This window comes from Ipomoea triloba, chromosome 6 (genome assembly GCF_003576645.1).
Source record: "Ipomoea triloba cultivar NCNSP0323 chromosome 6, ASM357664v1".
Lineage (NCBI taxonomy): Eukaryota > Viridiplantae > Streptophyta > Magnoliopsida > Solanales > Convolvulaceae > Ipomoea > Ipomoea triloba.
In genome coordinates, this window is record NC_044921.1 from 16047876 (window position 1) to 16062349 (window position 14474).

The 14474-nt window shown below is 32.5% G+C and overlaps 1 protein-coding gene and 1 non-coding gene across 2 annotated transcripts; both read left to right on the forward strand.

Annotated features, from left to right (window-relative positions):
• Positions 1-3620: 3620 nt before the first annotated feature.
• TRNAM-CAU lies at positions 3621-3692 on the forward strand. The gene has a single exon. It is a non-coding gene; the product is annotated as a tRNA-Met (tRNA).
• A 7323-nt stretch (positions 3693-11015) lies between these two features.
• On the forward strand, positions 11016-13370 carry LOC116022730 (photosystem II 22 kDa protein, chloroplastic). Its single transcript, XM_031263581.1, has 4 exons — positions 11016-11354; positions 11465-11578; positions 12001-12250; positions 12886-13370. Exons 1-4 carry the CDS (start codon positions 11133-11135, stop codon positions 13128-13130), a joined length of 831 nt encoding a protein of 276 aa, XP_031119441.1. The 5' UTR covers positions 11016-11132; the 3' UTR covers positions 13131-13370.
• The last annotated feature ends 1104 nt before the right edge of the window (positions 13371-14474 follow it).

Consider the following 14474-nt stretch of genomic DNA (forward strand, 5'->3'; position numbering starts at 1 on the left):
ATTGATGCTCAATATTAGTACTCTATATTAAAATTTTAGATTTATTTAGATTTTTTTATATTTATTTGTATAATAATAATAATAATAATAATAATAATAATAATAATAATAATAATGTAAACCATTTTTATAATTTTGATATTTATATTTTATAAATTACTTATATAGTAATCCAATATATAATGTCTATATATTATTACCATTGAAGAAGATAAGAAAATATATGGTGGATGCATGTTCATGACAACAATAGTTGGAAAATATAACAGAAGTTATAAGGGTATGAGTATTTTTTTTTTACCAAAATATTGTATAGTATAACTCTTATAGCATAATGTATAAAAAAAAAAGTAACTGAAAAAATGGTATAACTTTCATTTACACTTAATAGTTTTTAGATACACACACATACACTCAAAAGACACAACCCTACGGACACACTCTTTTTGTTTCAACACTCCCATCAAGCTGAAGCATGTATATCATATGTATCAAACTTGTTACAAATATATTCAATCATATGACTTCTTAAAGATTTAGTAAATTTATTAGCTAATTGATCATTTGAGTCAAAATAATAATAACAATAAAAGTAGTAATATCTCCAAATACAATTTTGTCTTGAACAAAATGACAATCAATTTCAATGTGTTTCACTCGATCTTTCAATGAAAAATTAGATTTGACGCAATATACAACATTGTTTGATTATCACACATTAGCTTCATGGATTTCATTGTACAAATTTTCAATTCAGTAAGGAGGTTTTTAACCACATATGGTTCACATTTCTCGAGGCCAATGGATCAATATTTAGCTTCTGCACTTGATCGAGCAACAACATTATGCTTTTTTACTTTTCCAAGAGATTAAGTTGTCATTAAGAAAGATACCATTTGACTTTCTATCTCATGCACATCATACCTAATATGCATCTATATAACAAAAAATTTCAAGATTTCCATACCAGCCTGAAGATTTCTTAATATATCGTAAAATTCGGATGGCAGCCTCCTAGTGACTCTCACATGGAGATTCCAAGAATTGACTAACAACACTTATGCAAACTAGATATTAGGTTAGGTGATAGGTAAATAAAGTAATTTTCTTACTCGTCGTAGATATCTTCCTAGATCTAGAATAAGCTTCCCCTAATCTAGTAGGAGTTTGACGTTTGAATCCATTTGCAATTCATTAAACCGATTTCTTCCAGTCCAATGCTTACTTTCTTTGTGATATGCAAATTCATTGCTTGGATTGTGCTACTTTAGTTCCAGAAATAGTCTTTAATATCATCAATGTATATAAGATAAATACTCTTACCCTATTTATTATGTCTATAAAAGACAGAATAGTTAACATTGCTTCCTCATTAAAGTGTGAGTCCTAGCAATTTCTTAAACATCGTCGTGTGAGTTTGATTCATAGAGTTAATAAATGAGCAAGTGCTCACTTAGCGTCAATTTATTCTAATGTTTTTTGTCATTGTCGAGTTGTGTTTAAAATTAGATGCATGTATTTTTCTTTTATTCATTGATAATTCTCTCATATAACATGGTTATGCTTAATGAAAAATTGTTCAGATCAGAGTTATTCTCACTTTTGTGCTTAATGTACATATTTAAACTCAATCAATTCATTGTTCATGTTTAAGTATTGCAGGGTGATAATAACGCTTAAGAGTAATCATTTTCATATATATCATTATATTTTAAGTCATACATGATTTGAAATGGTATTTTCTCATTTTCTGTCGAACCTTTTGTGTGGATAAAGTGATAAACTATCACAAATTGACATTCTAAGCCTCCCTCCCTCAAAAAACAAAAAAAACAAAAACAAAAAAACAAAAAAACATGTGCTTGAAATGGTAAGAGCTCTGTTATTTCAAATGCATGTTTCTAATATGCAATTTTGGGATGATGCAATATTCACGGCTTGCTTCTTCATCAATTATATGTTTTCCTCTGTTTTGAAAGGTAAAACCCTGGCCTTGTAATATTAGCATAAAAATGATAGAGAGTAGTCATTTTGAGTAGTATCTATTACCGATTTGAGTTAGAGGTTAAAGTTAAATTAGATTCTCATATGCGAGAAGAATTTTTATATATTTGTACACTCAAAATGAAAAAATGGGTGAGTAAGAAATTGATTATCAAAATATACCCATAAAGTTGAGAAAAAGAGTCTTGAGAAGACTTTGAAGAAACATTTATCCCACATTGAAAAAATATGTGAGTTTGGACTAAAATAAATATATTTATACAATTTAAAGGTTGTGAAATATATTGGTAAAAGACACTCTTTTATGGGGGCAGTAATCCCATGGAACTCAACAAATCATAGGAGTCGGAGCATGACCTCACTTTGGAGTGAGTTGACAAGTTAGAGAAAAATGAATCCTTCAATTCATCATGGGCTCGGGCTCGATTGATCGGGCTCAATCGACTTAGATGTGAGCTCGACAAGTCATGAGTTTGGTTTCTCAGACAAAAACAAATCCTTCAATTCATCATGGGCTCAGTTGACTTCTTAATGCGAGACAAATCCGATCCACAAATCATGACCTCGACTCCATAGAACGAGGCAAGCCCTTCAACGCAAGCTCAGAAGTTCATGAGCTTGACTTCCTAGAGCAAGACGAGTGTGAGCTCGGTAGATCATGAGCTTGGTTATCCTCGATGTGAGCTTAGTGCACACAAGCTCGAGCACAAGCCAAAGAAAGTTGAGCTAGTCACCATAACAAGCCAAAGAAAGTTGAGCTAGTCACCATAAAGTACACTAGATTATCCATAACCTTATAGGAGCCACGAGATTATCCATAACCTTATAGGAGCTCATTCAGGTCCCCTTTAAAAATAGTAAAATTCAAGTCAATCTTTATTGAAAGCATTTATTTTGTTGTCAAACCACCATAAAAAAATATTTCTAACGGTAGAATTTTGATATGGGTTCACTATTCACCCTTGGTCTCGAGCCCAACCGTTTTCATATTTGCACCCTGGTGCCCAATCGATCTAAGATGGACTTGCCTCAGGCCTGATGATCAACCTCTCACTCCCTATGACCTCGGTTTGCATAGTTAGCTTTGTGATAAGTTGACCTCCACAAAAAGTTCACATCGACCCTACAAGTGTTTTAAAATGAGGCCGTCTTAAACTAGACATGGGCTTAACTATTTATACTAGTTTTTTAACAACATTTACGCAAATAGAGTGTTTTCGTGAGACTCGGTCTTTAATTTATCCAACAACCATGCTACTCACATGATTTGCCTTGGGTTTATGCCACTCTTATTAGACTTAAAAGTTTGAATTGAGTTTAATATATTCATCAATGTGATTGTTAAATTGAAAGTTAAAGGTTCACACATATATAGAGGTCAAATGATATCAGAATAGGATTGCGTGATTGTGTTTTTTAAAAGAAATACAAAATATATTTTCCTTTTTGTGGTTGTATGGTATCGATGCCAAATTTGACTATGCATCTAGGCTTTTTTTTTTTTTTTTTTTGGTCTACTATAACAATAGAGTGATAGGCTTACGGCATTCGGTTTGCGGGAGAAATTTTACTAAAACCAAATAGTTAATATTCAAAGCTTTTTAAAAAATGTTAATATCAGAGTGGCGCAGCGGAAGCGTGGTGGGCCCATAACCCACAGGTCCCAGGATCAAAACCTGGCTCTGATATAAGTCCAGCATTATTCTTGTGCATAAATTTGTTGAGATGTAACATAAATAATCCAGCAAGCTCACATTATCATGTTAAGGAATCTATTTTATTTTTGCTCTTTTTGTTGAGTTTTTAATATATTATGTTATGATTGAGAATAAATTTGTAGTAATATCATATGTGATTGTTGATATGTAACATATATAAATAATCATAGACTATAAATTAAATGGTTCTAATTATTTGATATGTAGTAATATCATATGTGATTGTTGATATGTAACATATATATATAAATAATCATAAACTATAAATTAAATGGTTCTAATTATTTGATTTGTAGTAATATCATATGTGATTGTTGATATGTAACATATATAAATAATCATAGACTATAAATTAAATGGTTCTAATTATTTGAAGTAGAGTAAGAGTGCCAATGACTTTGTGGTCTAGTGGTACTTGGTTGCACCTCATATGGAAAGAGTGGGTTCGAGTCTCAGTGAAGGCAATGCTGACTCTTTGTGCACGGAGTCAGTAGTACTCAAAAAACAAAGTAGAGTAAGGGTATTAAATTGCTCCTTTTGTTGAGTTTTTAATATATTATGTTATGAGGGTATTAAATTGCCCCTTTTGTTGAGTTTTTAATATATTGGGGGTGTTTGGTTATTGGCTTATCAGCCAAATTTTAGCTTATTTGATCAAGTTTAGCTTCTTTGACCTACCAATAAGCTATTTTGAAGTGTTTGGTAAATGGCTTATTAGCCTTGGCTTATTGGGCCAATAAGCTGAAAATTGAAAAGCTAATGAATGTAGCTTTTTCTATTAGCTTGTTGGGATTAATGAGTATATTGACTATTTTGTCCTTTGAAATCAATGGAATTTACTTATAAATGGGTGGAAGGTTTGTTATATTTAAAGGTTGAAATAATAAAATACACACATACCCTTAAATGTCATTTTACATTCAATCAGCTACTAGTAACCAGCTAATTTACCAAACAGTTTTTTATAACCAGCTAATACGACCAGCTGGTCAAACCAGTTAACGCAATCAGCCATCAACTACTAGCTAAACCAACCAGCTATCAGCTATAAGCCATCAGCCGTTTGCCAAACACCCCCATTATGTTATGATTGAGAATAAATTTGTAGTTATATCATATGTGATTGTTGAGATGTAACATAAATAATCATAAACTATAAATTAAGCGGTTCTAATTATTTGAAGTGGAGTAAGAGTATTAAATCTTATTAGCTATGAAGTATGAAGTAATGATAATCTGATATAATTGTTGTGATTATTATCAACTTCACATATCCCGCAAGCTCACATTATCATGTTAAGGTATCTATTTTATTTTTGCTCTTTCTGTTGAGTTTTTAATATATTATGTAAGCTCACATTATCATGTTAAGGTATCTATTTTATTTTTATTCTTTCTGTTGAGTTTTTAATATATTATGTTATGATTGAGAATAAATTTGTAGTAATATCATATGTAATTGTTGAGATGTAACATAAATAACATAGACTATATATATTAAACGGTTCTAATTATTTGAAGTGGAGTAAGAGTATTAAATTTAATTTTTTTTCTCTTTCTGTTGAGTTTTTAATATATTATGTTATGATTGAGAATAAATTTGTAGTAAATGTGATTGTTGAGATGTAACATAAATAATCATAGACTATATATTAAACGGTTCTAATTATTTGAAGTGAAGTAAGAGTATTAAATCTTAGCTATGAAGTAATGATAAAGATAATCATATGATGAGAGACCCAACTAATTAAGATGATATTACTAAAGTTATATTGAAAATTATATTGAAAAAGGGTTCAATGGGGAGCATTTGGGGGCGGGGGGGGGGGGGTTTGGAGATAATTTAGATAATTTCTCTAAAACAACTCTTATTTATTATGCACCACCAAGCACATGAAAATGTACCATTACGGTCTAGAAATGCACAACTGTAAAATTGACAATGTAATTTTCACCCAGTATTTAAAGCATAACAGATTGTCAAATTATGCACCATTATTTAAATTAAAAAGCACCATAAGTGTTCAATAATGCATAACTGTCAAACTCATTTTAAGATATAACTGTCATTGTGTTAAAGCACAACAAAACTATAAAAAATGCACAACTATGTACACTCAAATAGTCAAATGCCCTAGAGTCAAAATAATAATGCACAATTTCACTCAGTATTTAAAGCACAACAGATAGTCGAATTATGCAGCATTATTTAAATAAAAAAACACCATAAGTATTCAGAAATGCACAACTGTCAAATTCATTTTAAGATTTAGCCCCCATTGTATAAAAGCACAAGAACACTGCAATAATGCATAATTATATACACACAAATGCATAAGAATCTGAATAATAATGCATCACGCATTAATATTGTCTAGTTGTCTACCCTGTTTAAAGCATAATAAGTTATCATATTATACACCACTATGTGCATAAATATGCAAACAAGTGTTCACATATGTAGAACAAAGAGACTAATTTTAAATCCACTACACTCAACTATCATCAATGCACCATCATGAATCTACAAATACACAAGAGTATGCCTAATAATACACCAATTACCCAAATAAAACACACAACAATGTGATTCGCCCTATTCCGGTGCCCTATGAGGAGTTTACCCTTGCAGTTCGCGTGGTAGAAAAACGTGCGCGAAAATATTGGAAGAGTCTTGATCAATGTGAATCATTGGATCTATTTAATCTAATGGGTTGTAATTAGCCACACATCCACATGGGGCAGATGGGCCGCACATGAGCAAGGCTATATATATAAATATAAATAAATAAATAAATAAATAAATATATATATATATATATATATATATATATATATATATGCTCAAATATGTTCGCGCCTTCCTGTGCGGTTGGTGCGGTATACACCACTAGTACTAACAAAATACACCACTACTGTTAAGAAAATGCGCAACAATGAAAATACATAAAAACACCAAAAAACACACAACCCACCCAAAATAATGCACCATAACTTCACTGCCCCTAATTTTGCATTTCTGAACACTGTGTGGTGTATATTTGCATACCTAGAGGTGTGTTTTTTGGTGATGCGTACCTAATGATGCATATTTGTGTTGTGGATTTTCTAACATTGGGTGATGTATATTTGTATACCTAGTGTTGCGGCCGCACTGACCACACGTTAAGACGCGACCGCACCTGAACTCTACTCTATATATATATTTACAATGTAGTATACCCACTGAAGTACAAAGAGACAGCAACGCCTCTTCTGAGACTCGAACCCACCCCCTTCTACATAGGGGTGTAACCAAGTGCCACTAGATCACAAGGTCATTGACAAAAATTTATCAATATAAGAAATCAAAATTGAGATAAATTGAAAAGCTAGTACGGCGCTAGTAACTAATAGGCTCTGTTTGGTAAATAATCAGCCTATCAGCCAATTTTGGCTTATTTGACCACTATTAGTTGTTTGGTTAATAAGTTTTTTGTAACTCCAAAATGTTAAAATCCAAAAAGCTACTCAAAGCAGCCTTTTCAATTAGCTTTTTGAGAAAATAAATTATATCAAACAGCTATCAGCTAACAGCTAATTTATCAAACAACTTTCTACAATCAGCCAATATTATTAACAAATCATACCTTCTAACCCAAACAGCCAACCCAATCAGCCAACAGTCATTTACCAAACAGGGCCATAGTTAAGCTAACTAATTGAAACTAAAGTGTTTGGTAAAATTAATTGTTGAATTAGCTGATAAGTGTAAAATGACATAAAAGGATAAATTAAGATATTAAGATAGATTTTGATGAATGAAGGATATATGGTGTTATTTTTGTAAATTAATAATGATAAAAAGGAAAAAATTTAAAAATTCAGGAGCTTATTTTGAAATGTTACATTAATTAGATTTCAAAATAAACTATTATTTTAAGTTCCCCATGTTTTACGAAATAGAGCTTAGAGTTTATCTATAATTGAAAATAAACGTCTAAAATAAGCTCTATCTAACCAAGCCTACAATATCCAAAATAAAAACTAATAATAACACTAATACGTGTCTATAATTACTTATACTTAAAAACTTAATCTTAATTTATTTCTTTTAAAGATATTTGTTGGTTTTCAAGCTTGATAGAAGGAAACATCTAGAAAATAAAGTTAAGGACCACTTAGTTCAAAGGTTTTTGCCTTGTGGGTCTCACTCAGATAACAAGATCCTACAACTACATCATTTTGTGGCTGTCAAGTGACTTGGAAATTCCAACAACTGTGGGGATGTCAAGTTTGTGATCACACTCCTTAGGAACCACAATTATTATCTAGGAATATTTCACCAATATGCCATCCTCAAATTTCATGCTCACGTGTATACAAACATAGAGAGAAAATGATAAAAATAAGAAGTAATAATAGTTATATATATATATATATATATATATATATATATATATATATATATATAATTGTAAAATTACAGGAATAAAAAAATTTTAACCATCTGACTTGGTAATAAATTTGTTCTTATTCATTAGTTACCATGAATTATATCGATTGGTCTCACCCCACACTAAAAAAAAAATAAAAAAATTACATATTAATAAAATACGAATTATATATTGTCACATTATATGGCGAAAACTTTTCGTCCCTATAGCTTGATTCTTTATTTTTTGATATATCATTTATATTAATTTTCTTTTTTATGTTTTTATTGTTTGAAAAGGAAAATTTAATTCTTAAGCTTGAATCTAGAATAAGAATGTCATGAACAAAAGAAGGGGGAGTGGTATGCCACTCACACAGGTTAGACATAGAAACTGTCTACCAAGCAAAAGCATGCGCTGCCTGATTCGCAGACCGTTTAGTAAAATTGAAGCTAACATCGCTAAATTGCTTCTCAGCTTCTTTAATATTAGAAACAATAGTGCCAAACTCAGAATTAAAACTAGTACCATGCAAAGTAGTAATGACTAATTGAGCATCCGTCTCTACATCTATATTATTTATCTACAACTCTTTTAACCAGTTAAGGGCTTTCCGGACACTTACGATTTGTGCCACCTTCACTAAATAGCACCCAACCCATGGTACCAATTTACCCGCTCTGAATATAAAGAAAAATAGTTTCTTTCTGAAAAAAAAAAAAAAAAACTTATGAATGATACCATATTTGAGAGTGGACCAATTTTAGTAGAGAATATAGCTTATCTTTGTTTTCCTTCTTTTTTGTTTTTTTGTTTTTTTGTTTTTTTTTTTTTTTTGTGTTGTGGTGAATAAGCACCCCCCCCCCCTCCTCATGTGGTGTCTGTAACAAATGTGCGTGCAAACTCATTTCCCAAACTAACGTGAAACAAATGTTTTTACCATGAGAATCAATTTCTCATTCACCATTATCCATTTTAAGCGTACAATATATCAATTTCTTCGTCTCATTATGAAGAGTGCAAATACACTTTGACCTTACCCAAATCAGAAGTAAATCTCACATATATTTGTACCACAAAATAACTTTTATGCTAAAAACTTCAATATATGGTACTCAATACCTCACCATTGTAAAACTAATCTAAACTTAGCTTGTGCTACCTCCTAACGTCAATTATCATACTGTGAACCATGATCCATATTGCAATGTGGACCACTAATATAAATAAATGTTCCTTTTTATTATATTGAGTGTTCATTTTTAGTATATTACAAGTTCATTTATTAAATATTTATTTTTAGTACATTGCAAGTTTATTTTTAGTATATTACATAAAACTTGACTTATTGTGCATTAGAAATTAAATTTTCCATATACAATCATGGCCAATGGTATAATTTGTTCTGTCACGCTCGTTAAGTTTAACTCCTATTCAAGAGTAAGATGTAACCCATAACTCTTTAATATAGAAAACGCATGTGAGAAAAACTAACATTTTTTGAAAAGTAAAGATACGAAAATATAAAATAAATAATTGTGTCATATTCTTATTCTCCATAATTTATTGAGTTTGCCACTTGTACGTTCCACACAATTTCATATTTATGTATCATTTGTAACATTAATAAGATGAAACAAGACCCACATGTTGAAAGATGTATGGTGCCAATTGGGTGAAGAAAAGGTTGTTTTCAAAAGGAAATGGAATAGCAAATGTTGTTTTATGGCACTCGTGCATATTATTTACTATAAATATATGTTAGTTTAAATTAACTTAAACTTGAGACTATCATGATTTGAATGAAGTTCAAATAATTCTAAGCCTAACTTACAAATTTACTAGTATTTACATTTTTAAAAAAAATAAACTTATAAAATATATAAATTGTGGACAAGTCAAGCTAATTAAATATGCAGAAAAAAGGTCAGGTCTTATTAGGTGAAGTGTCAAAAACTTGAACCGAACAATAAATGCAATTATATTACATCATTAGAATTATAATTCGTAAGTATGCCGATTATAATCAAGGCAATTCGTTCTATCAGTTATATACTAGCAACACCGATAGCTCAGTTAATTCTTGGGTGACAAATTATGGGTAAGAACGTAGAATCGAGCCCCAACAGCAGCAGTATGAGAGTTTCACCCTCTTGTGGAGTACAATGGATCCTACCTGTCAAACTGGGACTAGGAGTTTCGCCTTTTGGCCCTATTTGGTAAATAATTAGCCTATCAACCAATTTTGACCACTATTAATTGTTTGACTTAGTTTAAAAAATTAATATAAGTGTTTAGTTAATAAGCTTTTTGTAACTCAAAAGTGCTAAAATTCAAAAGGCTACTGAAAACAACATTTTCAATTAGCTTTTTGAGAAAAGAAATTATATATACCAAACAGCTATCAACTAGCAACTAACTTACCAAACACGTTTCTACAATCAACTAATGTTATCAACTAATCATACATTCTAACCAATCAGCTAACGCTAACCTCCATTTACCAAACATGACCTTTATGAGCAAGTTATACACTAACAAAATGAACAAAACACTTGCCACATTCTCAAACTCAACATTATATTTATAACTAATTAGTAAAAATTGAGTTTTAAACTTCAATACAAACAACATTAAGTAGATGAGAGGAGGTGATAATTGGCTACTATTCCAAAAGTTAAAAGACATGAAGAATGGCAAGGGAGAGGGAGACGTGGTCACTCTATGCAACTCTAAAACCCTATCCACCTCCACTGATGGAAAACACCAATCTCTCTTCAAAGTACATTTCGATTATCTCCCCTGCCTTAGAATCAATAACAACCACAAACATATATATGCACTGCACTCCCATTATTATTACATGTGTATACCAAAAAGAAAAAGAAAAACAAACCCTCTACTCCTCTAATCTTGTGTGTTGTGTGTATATATAAAACACAAAACACCAAGAAATTAAAGAAAAAAAATTGATCTGATCTGAGAGAGAGATCTGATGGCACAAACCATGTTGCTCACTGCCAATGCTTCTTCCCCTGCATTGGACCTCAAGAGGCAATCCACTTTCCTTCAAACCCTAAAACCAAAGCCATCAATCCAACAACATTTTCTCTTGCCCCTTCCTTCTTCTTCTTCTTCCTCTTCTTCTTCTTCTTTTTCTTCTACAAGAATTGTTGCTCTCTTCAAGTCAAAAGCCAAAGCCCCACCAGCAAAGAAGGTCATTTAATTTGGTTTATGGGTTTTTCTTTTATGGTTCAACTTTTTAAATTGGTATATATATATGTAATAATTGTGATATAATGTTCAATGTATGAAATTAACATGCAGGTTGTTCAGCCCAAGCCTAAGGTGGAGGATGGCATTTTTGGTACTTCAGGAGGAATTGGGTTCACCAAGCAAAATGAGCTCTTTGTTGGTCGTGTGGCTATGATTGGTTTTGCGGTATGTCTCATTTTTTTTTCTTTATATATACCGATTGAGTTATGGGAGCATTAATCCATTTTCAGCTTCTGTTCAGTATAGAATTCTATAGTAACATACATCATTGATTATTCACAATTCATAATCATAGATAGAAATAGTCATAATTAGACTTAAGAGTCATGGCCAAATGAGTTCACCCCTCCATGAGTTCGTGTGGACAGATCTGCGCCATTAAATGCTTGAGATCAGGCTTAGATTTCGCCAACTGTACAATTGTGTAACTGTACAAATACAATTGCACAATTGTACAGTTGGCAAAATCTGAACCATTGATCTCAAGCATTCAATCACCAAAATCTGTTCACACGGACTTATGGAAATTGGGAAGGGGTGGAATCACCTCGAGAATGGTTTTAGACTTACCTTACAACATGTTGCAGGCATCTTTGCTGGGGGAAGCAATAACAGGAAAGGGGATATTGGCACAACTGAACCTGGAAACTGGGATTCCAATTTATGAGGCAGAGCCTCTGTTGTTGTTCTTCATCCTCTTCAATCTGCTGGGAGCCATTGGAGCTTTGGGTGATAGGGGCAAGTTCGTGGATGACCCTGAACCCGCCACCGGACTCGACCGCGCCGTCATCCAGCCGGGGAAAGGTTTCCGGTCAGCTCTGGGCCTCAAGGAAGGAGGTAATTACAGTTTTTGAGCATAAATAACACATATGTAATTCAACTATCAATTTAGCTTTTTAATTGAGAAGAAATACATCATTTGACCCGTCAAAAGTAACTGGTCTAAGACAACTAGTCAAATTGATCAAGTTGTTGTCTTGGTAACTACAAGATTACAAATTATACTCCCTGTAGGAACAGTCTTGACCTTTTTTGTTTGAACTAATTAACTATGTGCAATCTAAGTTGATTTAGATCATTGTGGTTCTTTGCCGACCAGGGTGTACACCCTGACCCTGGTAATGGCTACGGTTTCGTGGTCACTCAAAAAAATAACCAATCCGGAATAACTCCAGTCAAATTGGTCATACTGTTAATTTAATAACTACAAGATTACAAATTCGACTCCCAATAGGAATAGTCCTAACCTTTTTGGTTTGAACTGGTTAACTATGCACAACCTATGTTAGTTTACTTGTAATTCTTTGCTGATTAGAGTCACAATGCAAGATTTACACAGTGTGCACCCTGACTCTGAGTACGGGTTTCGTCGTCGCTCAAAAAAAAAAAAAAAAAAAAAAGTAACTGACCCTAATAACTTTTACTCTTTCAAAGTTTGAAGAATTGTTGATGTTGAGTAATGAATGGTGCAGGTCCACTGTTCGGATTCACGAAATCAAACGAGCTGTTTGTGGGGAGATTGGCACAACTGGGGATTGCATTCTCTATAATTGGAGAGATTATTACTGGGAAAGGGGCACTTGCGCAGCTCAACATCGAGACTGGTGTGCCCATTGGCGAAATCGAGCCCTTGATCTTGTTTAACGTTGCTTTCTTCTTCTTTGCAGCAATCAATCCAGGCACTGGAAAGTTTGTCACTGATGAAGAAGAAGACTAATTCTTTTTTGGTTTTTAAATTTCATCTTCTCTCTGTATTTAATTAGCTCATACTAAATCGGGTACAATGTGCACTCCACTAAGCTCTTTGAAACTTCTTTTTTCTGTGCAAGTTAATTTTAGCATACATGAGTTCTCAGGATGGGGGTTGGGGTTGGGGTTGTACAAATTCGAAGATGTATTCATCCTGCCAAATTAAATCATCATGTGTTTCGTCTCAACTAAAACTCTAAATTGATAATGAAACTACACATTTATTTTATATATATTATGTTTAACTTGCAACCATGATTACTGCGTATGTAATAATAACCCGCAAACCATACAAAAAAAGGTAAATCGCACTAGAAAGAGAAGGTTTTGACCGTCAAGGTATGATATGAGAATCATGTTCCACCCACTCGAACACCCTTTCAAGCAACCTTCATTTCTTTTGATTACATGCACTTTTGGTTATATATATTGACTAAGCTACACGCGTGCTCTTAGTCTCGAAATAAGAATACATTCTTGTGATTTATCATCTGTGACTATATGTTGGGCGGAGGTAGGTGAAGGATCAAGTCCAACAATTAGTGACTAGGAGGATTGTTGGTCGGAAATCGGTGAAAGACCAAATCTAGCACATTGTCTCTCGAAAATGTGGCGGTATATAAGGAAATAAAGTTACGCCTTCGTTGTGAGTTATAGATTTAGGCGCAGTGGTAAGTACTTGATCCTAACAAGTGCTATTGGAGAGTAGTTAAGCCTAGCTGATGTTGGGAGGGAGAATTTGTGAGTAGAGGGATGCCTTTTTAAAATATGGTATATAAGGAAATTAAGTTGCACCAGCTAAAACTTTTGATATAGTAATGTAGATTTGATCCTAATACTATATTAGTCGGATGCTCCGATGAATCTCACACAAACTTGATTGCTTTTTTACGAGAGAATTACCTTATTGGTAAACATTCCTTTGTATTCCTGGATGAAACCAACAGACTGGGGATTCTCTGCTTTGTTCTGTGTCCCTAGGCACCTTTTGGATCAACATCTACGTACACTTTCATCTTGGATGCTCATCGATGTTATGTTGTGTATCCAACTTGTAGATCATTTGTTGTTACTGGACTAGCTAGGGAGAGTTTTAGTTCCTAGCAACTTTTGTCTAGGCTTTTGCTTTTTAATAAGGTGTTCCTAAACTTTACTCCATTTATGAGTTGTTGACCATTCCAAGTTAAAATAAATAAATAAATAAATAATGCCAAATAATTTCACTAGATAGAGGAAATAGTGTAACTAGATCCCTTAAAATAATTTTTTTTTAAAAAAAACAAAACCTCCATTATGACCTTTTAAATCAGTA

Coding starts and splice junctions, on each gene's coding strand:
- LOC116022730 (XM_031263581.1), top strand. CDS start 11,133: ATGGCACAAACCATGTTGCTCACTGCCAATGCTTCTTCCCCTGCATTG. Junction 11,355..11,464: donor AAGCCCCACCAGCAAAGAAG/GTCATTTAATTT, acceptor ATTAACATGCAG/GTTGTTCAGCCCAAGCCTAA. Junction 11,579..12,000: donor TGGCTATGATTGGTTTTGCG/GTATGTCTCATT, acceptor AACATGTTGCAG/GCATCTTTGCTGGGGGAAGC.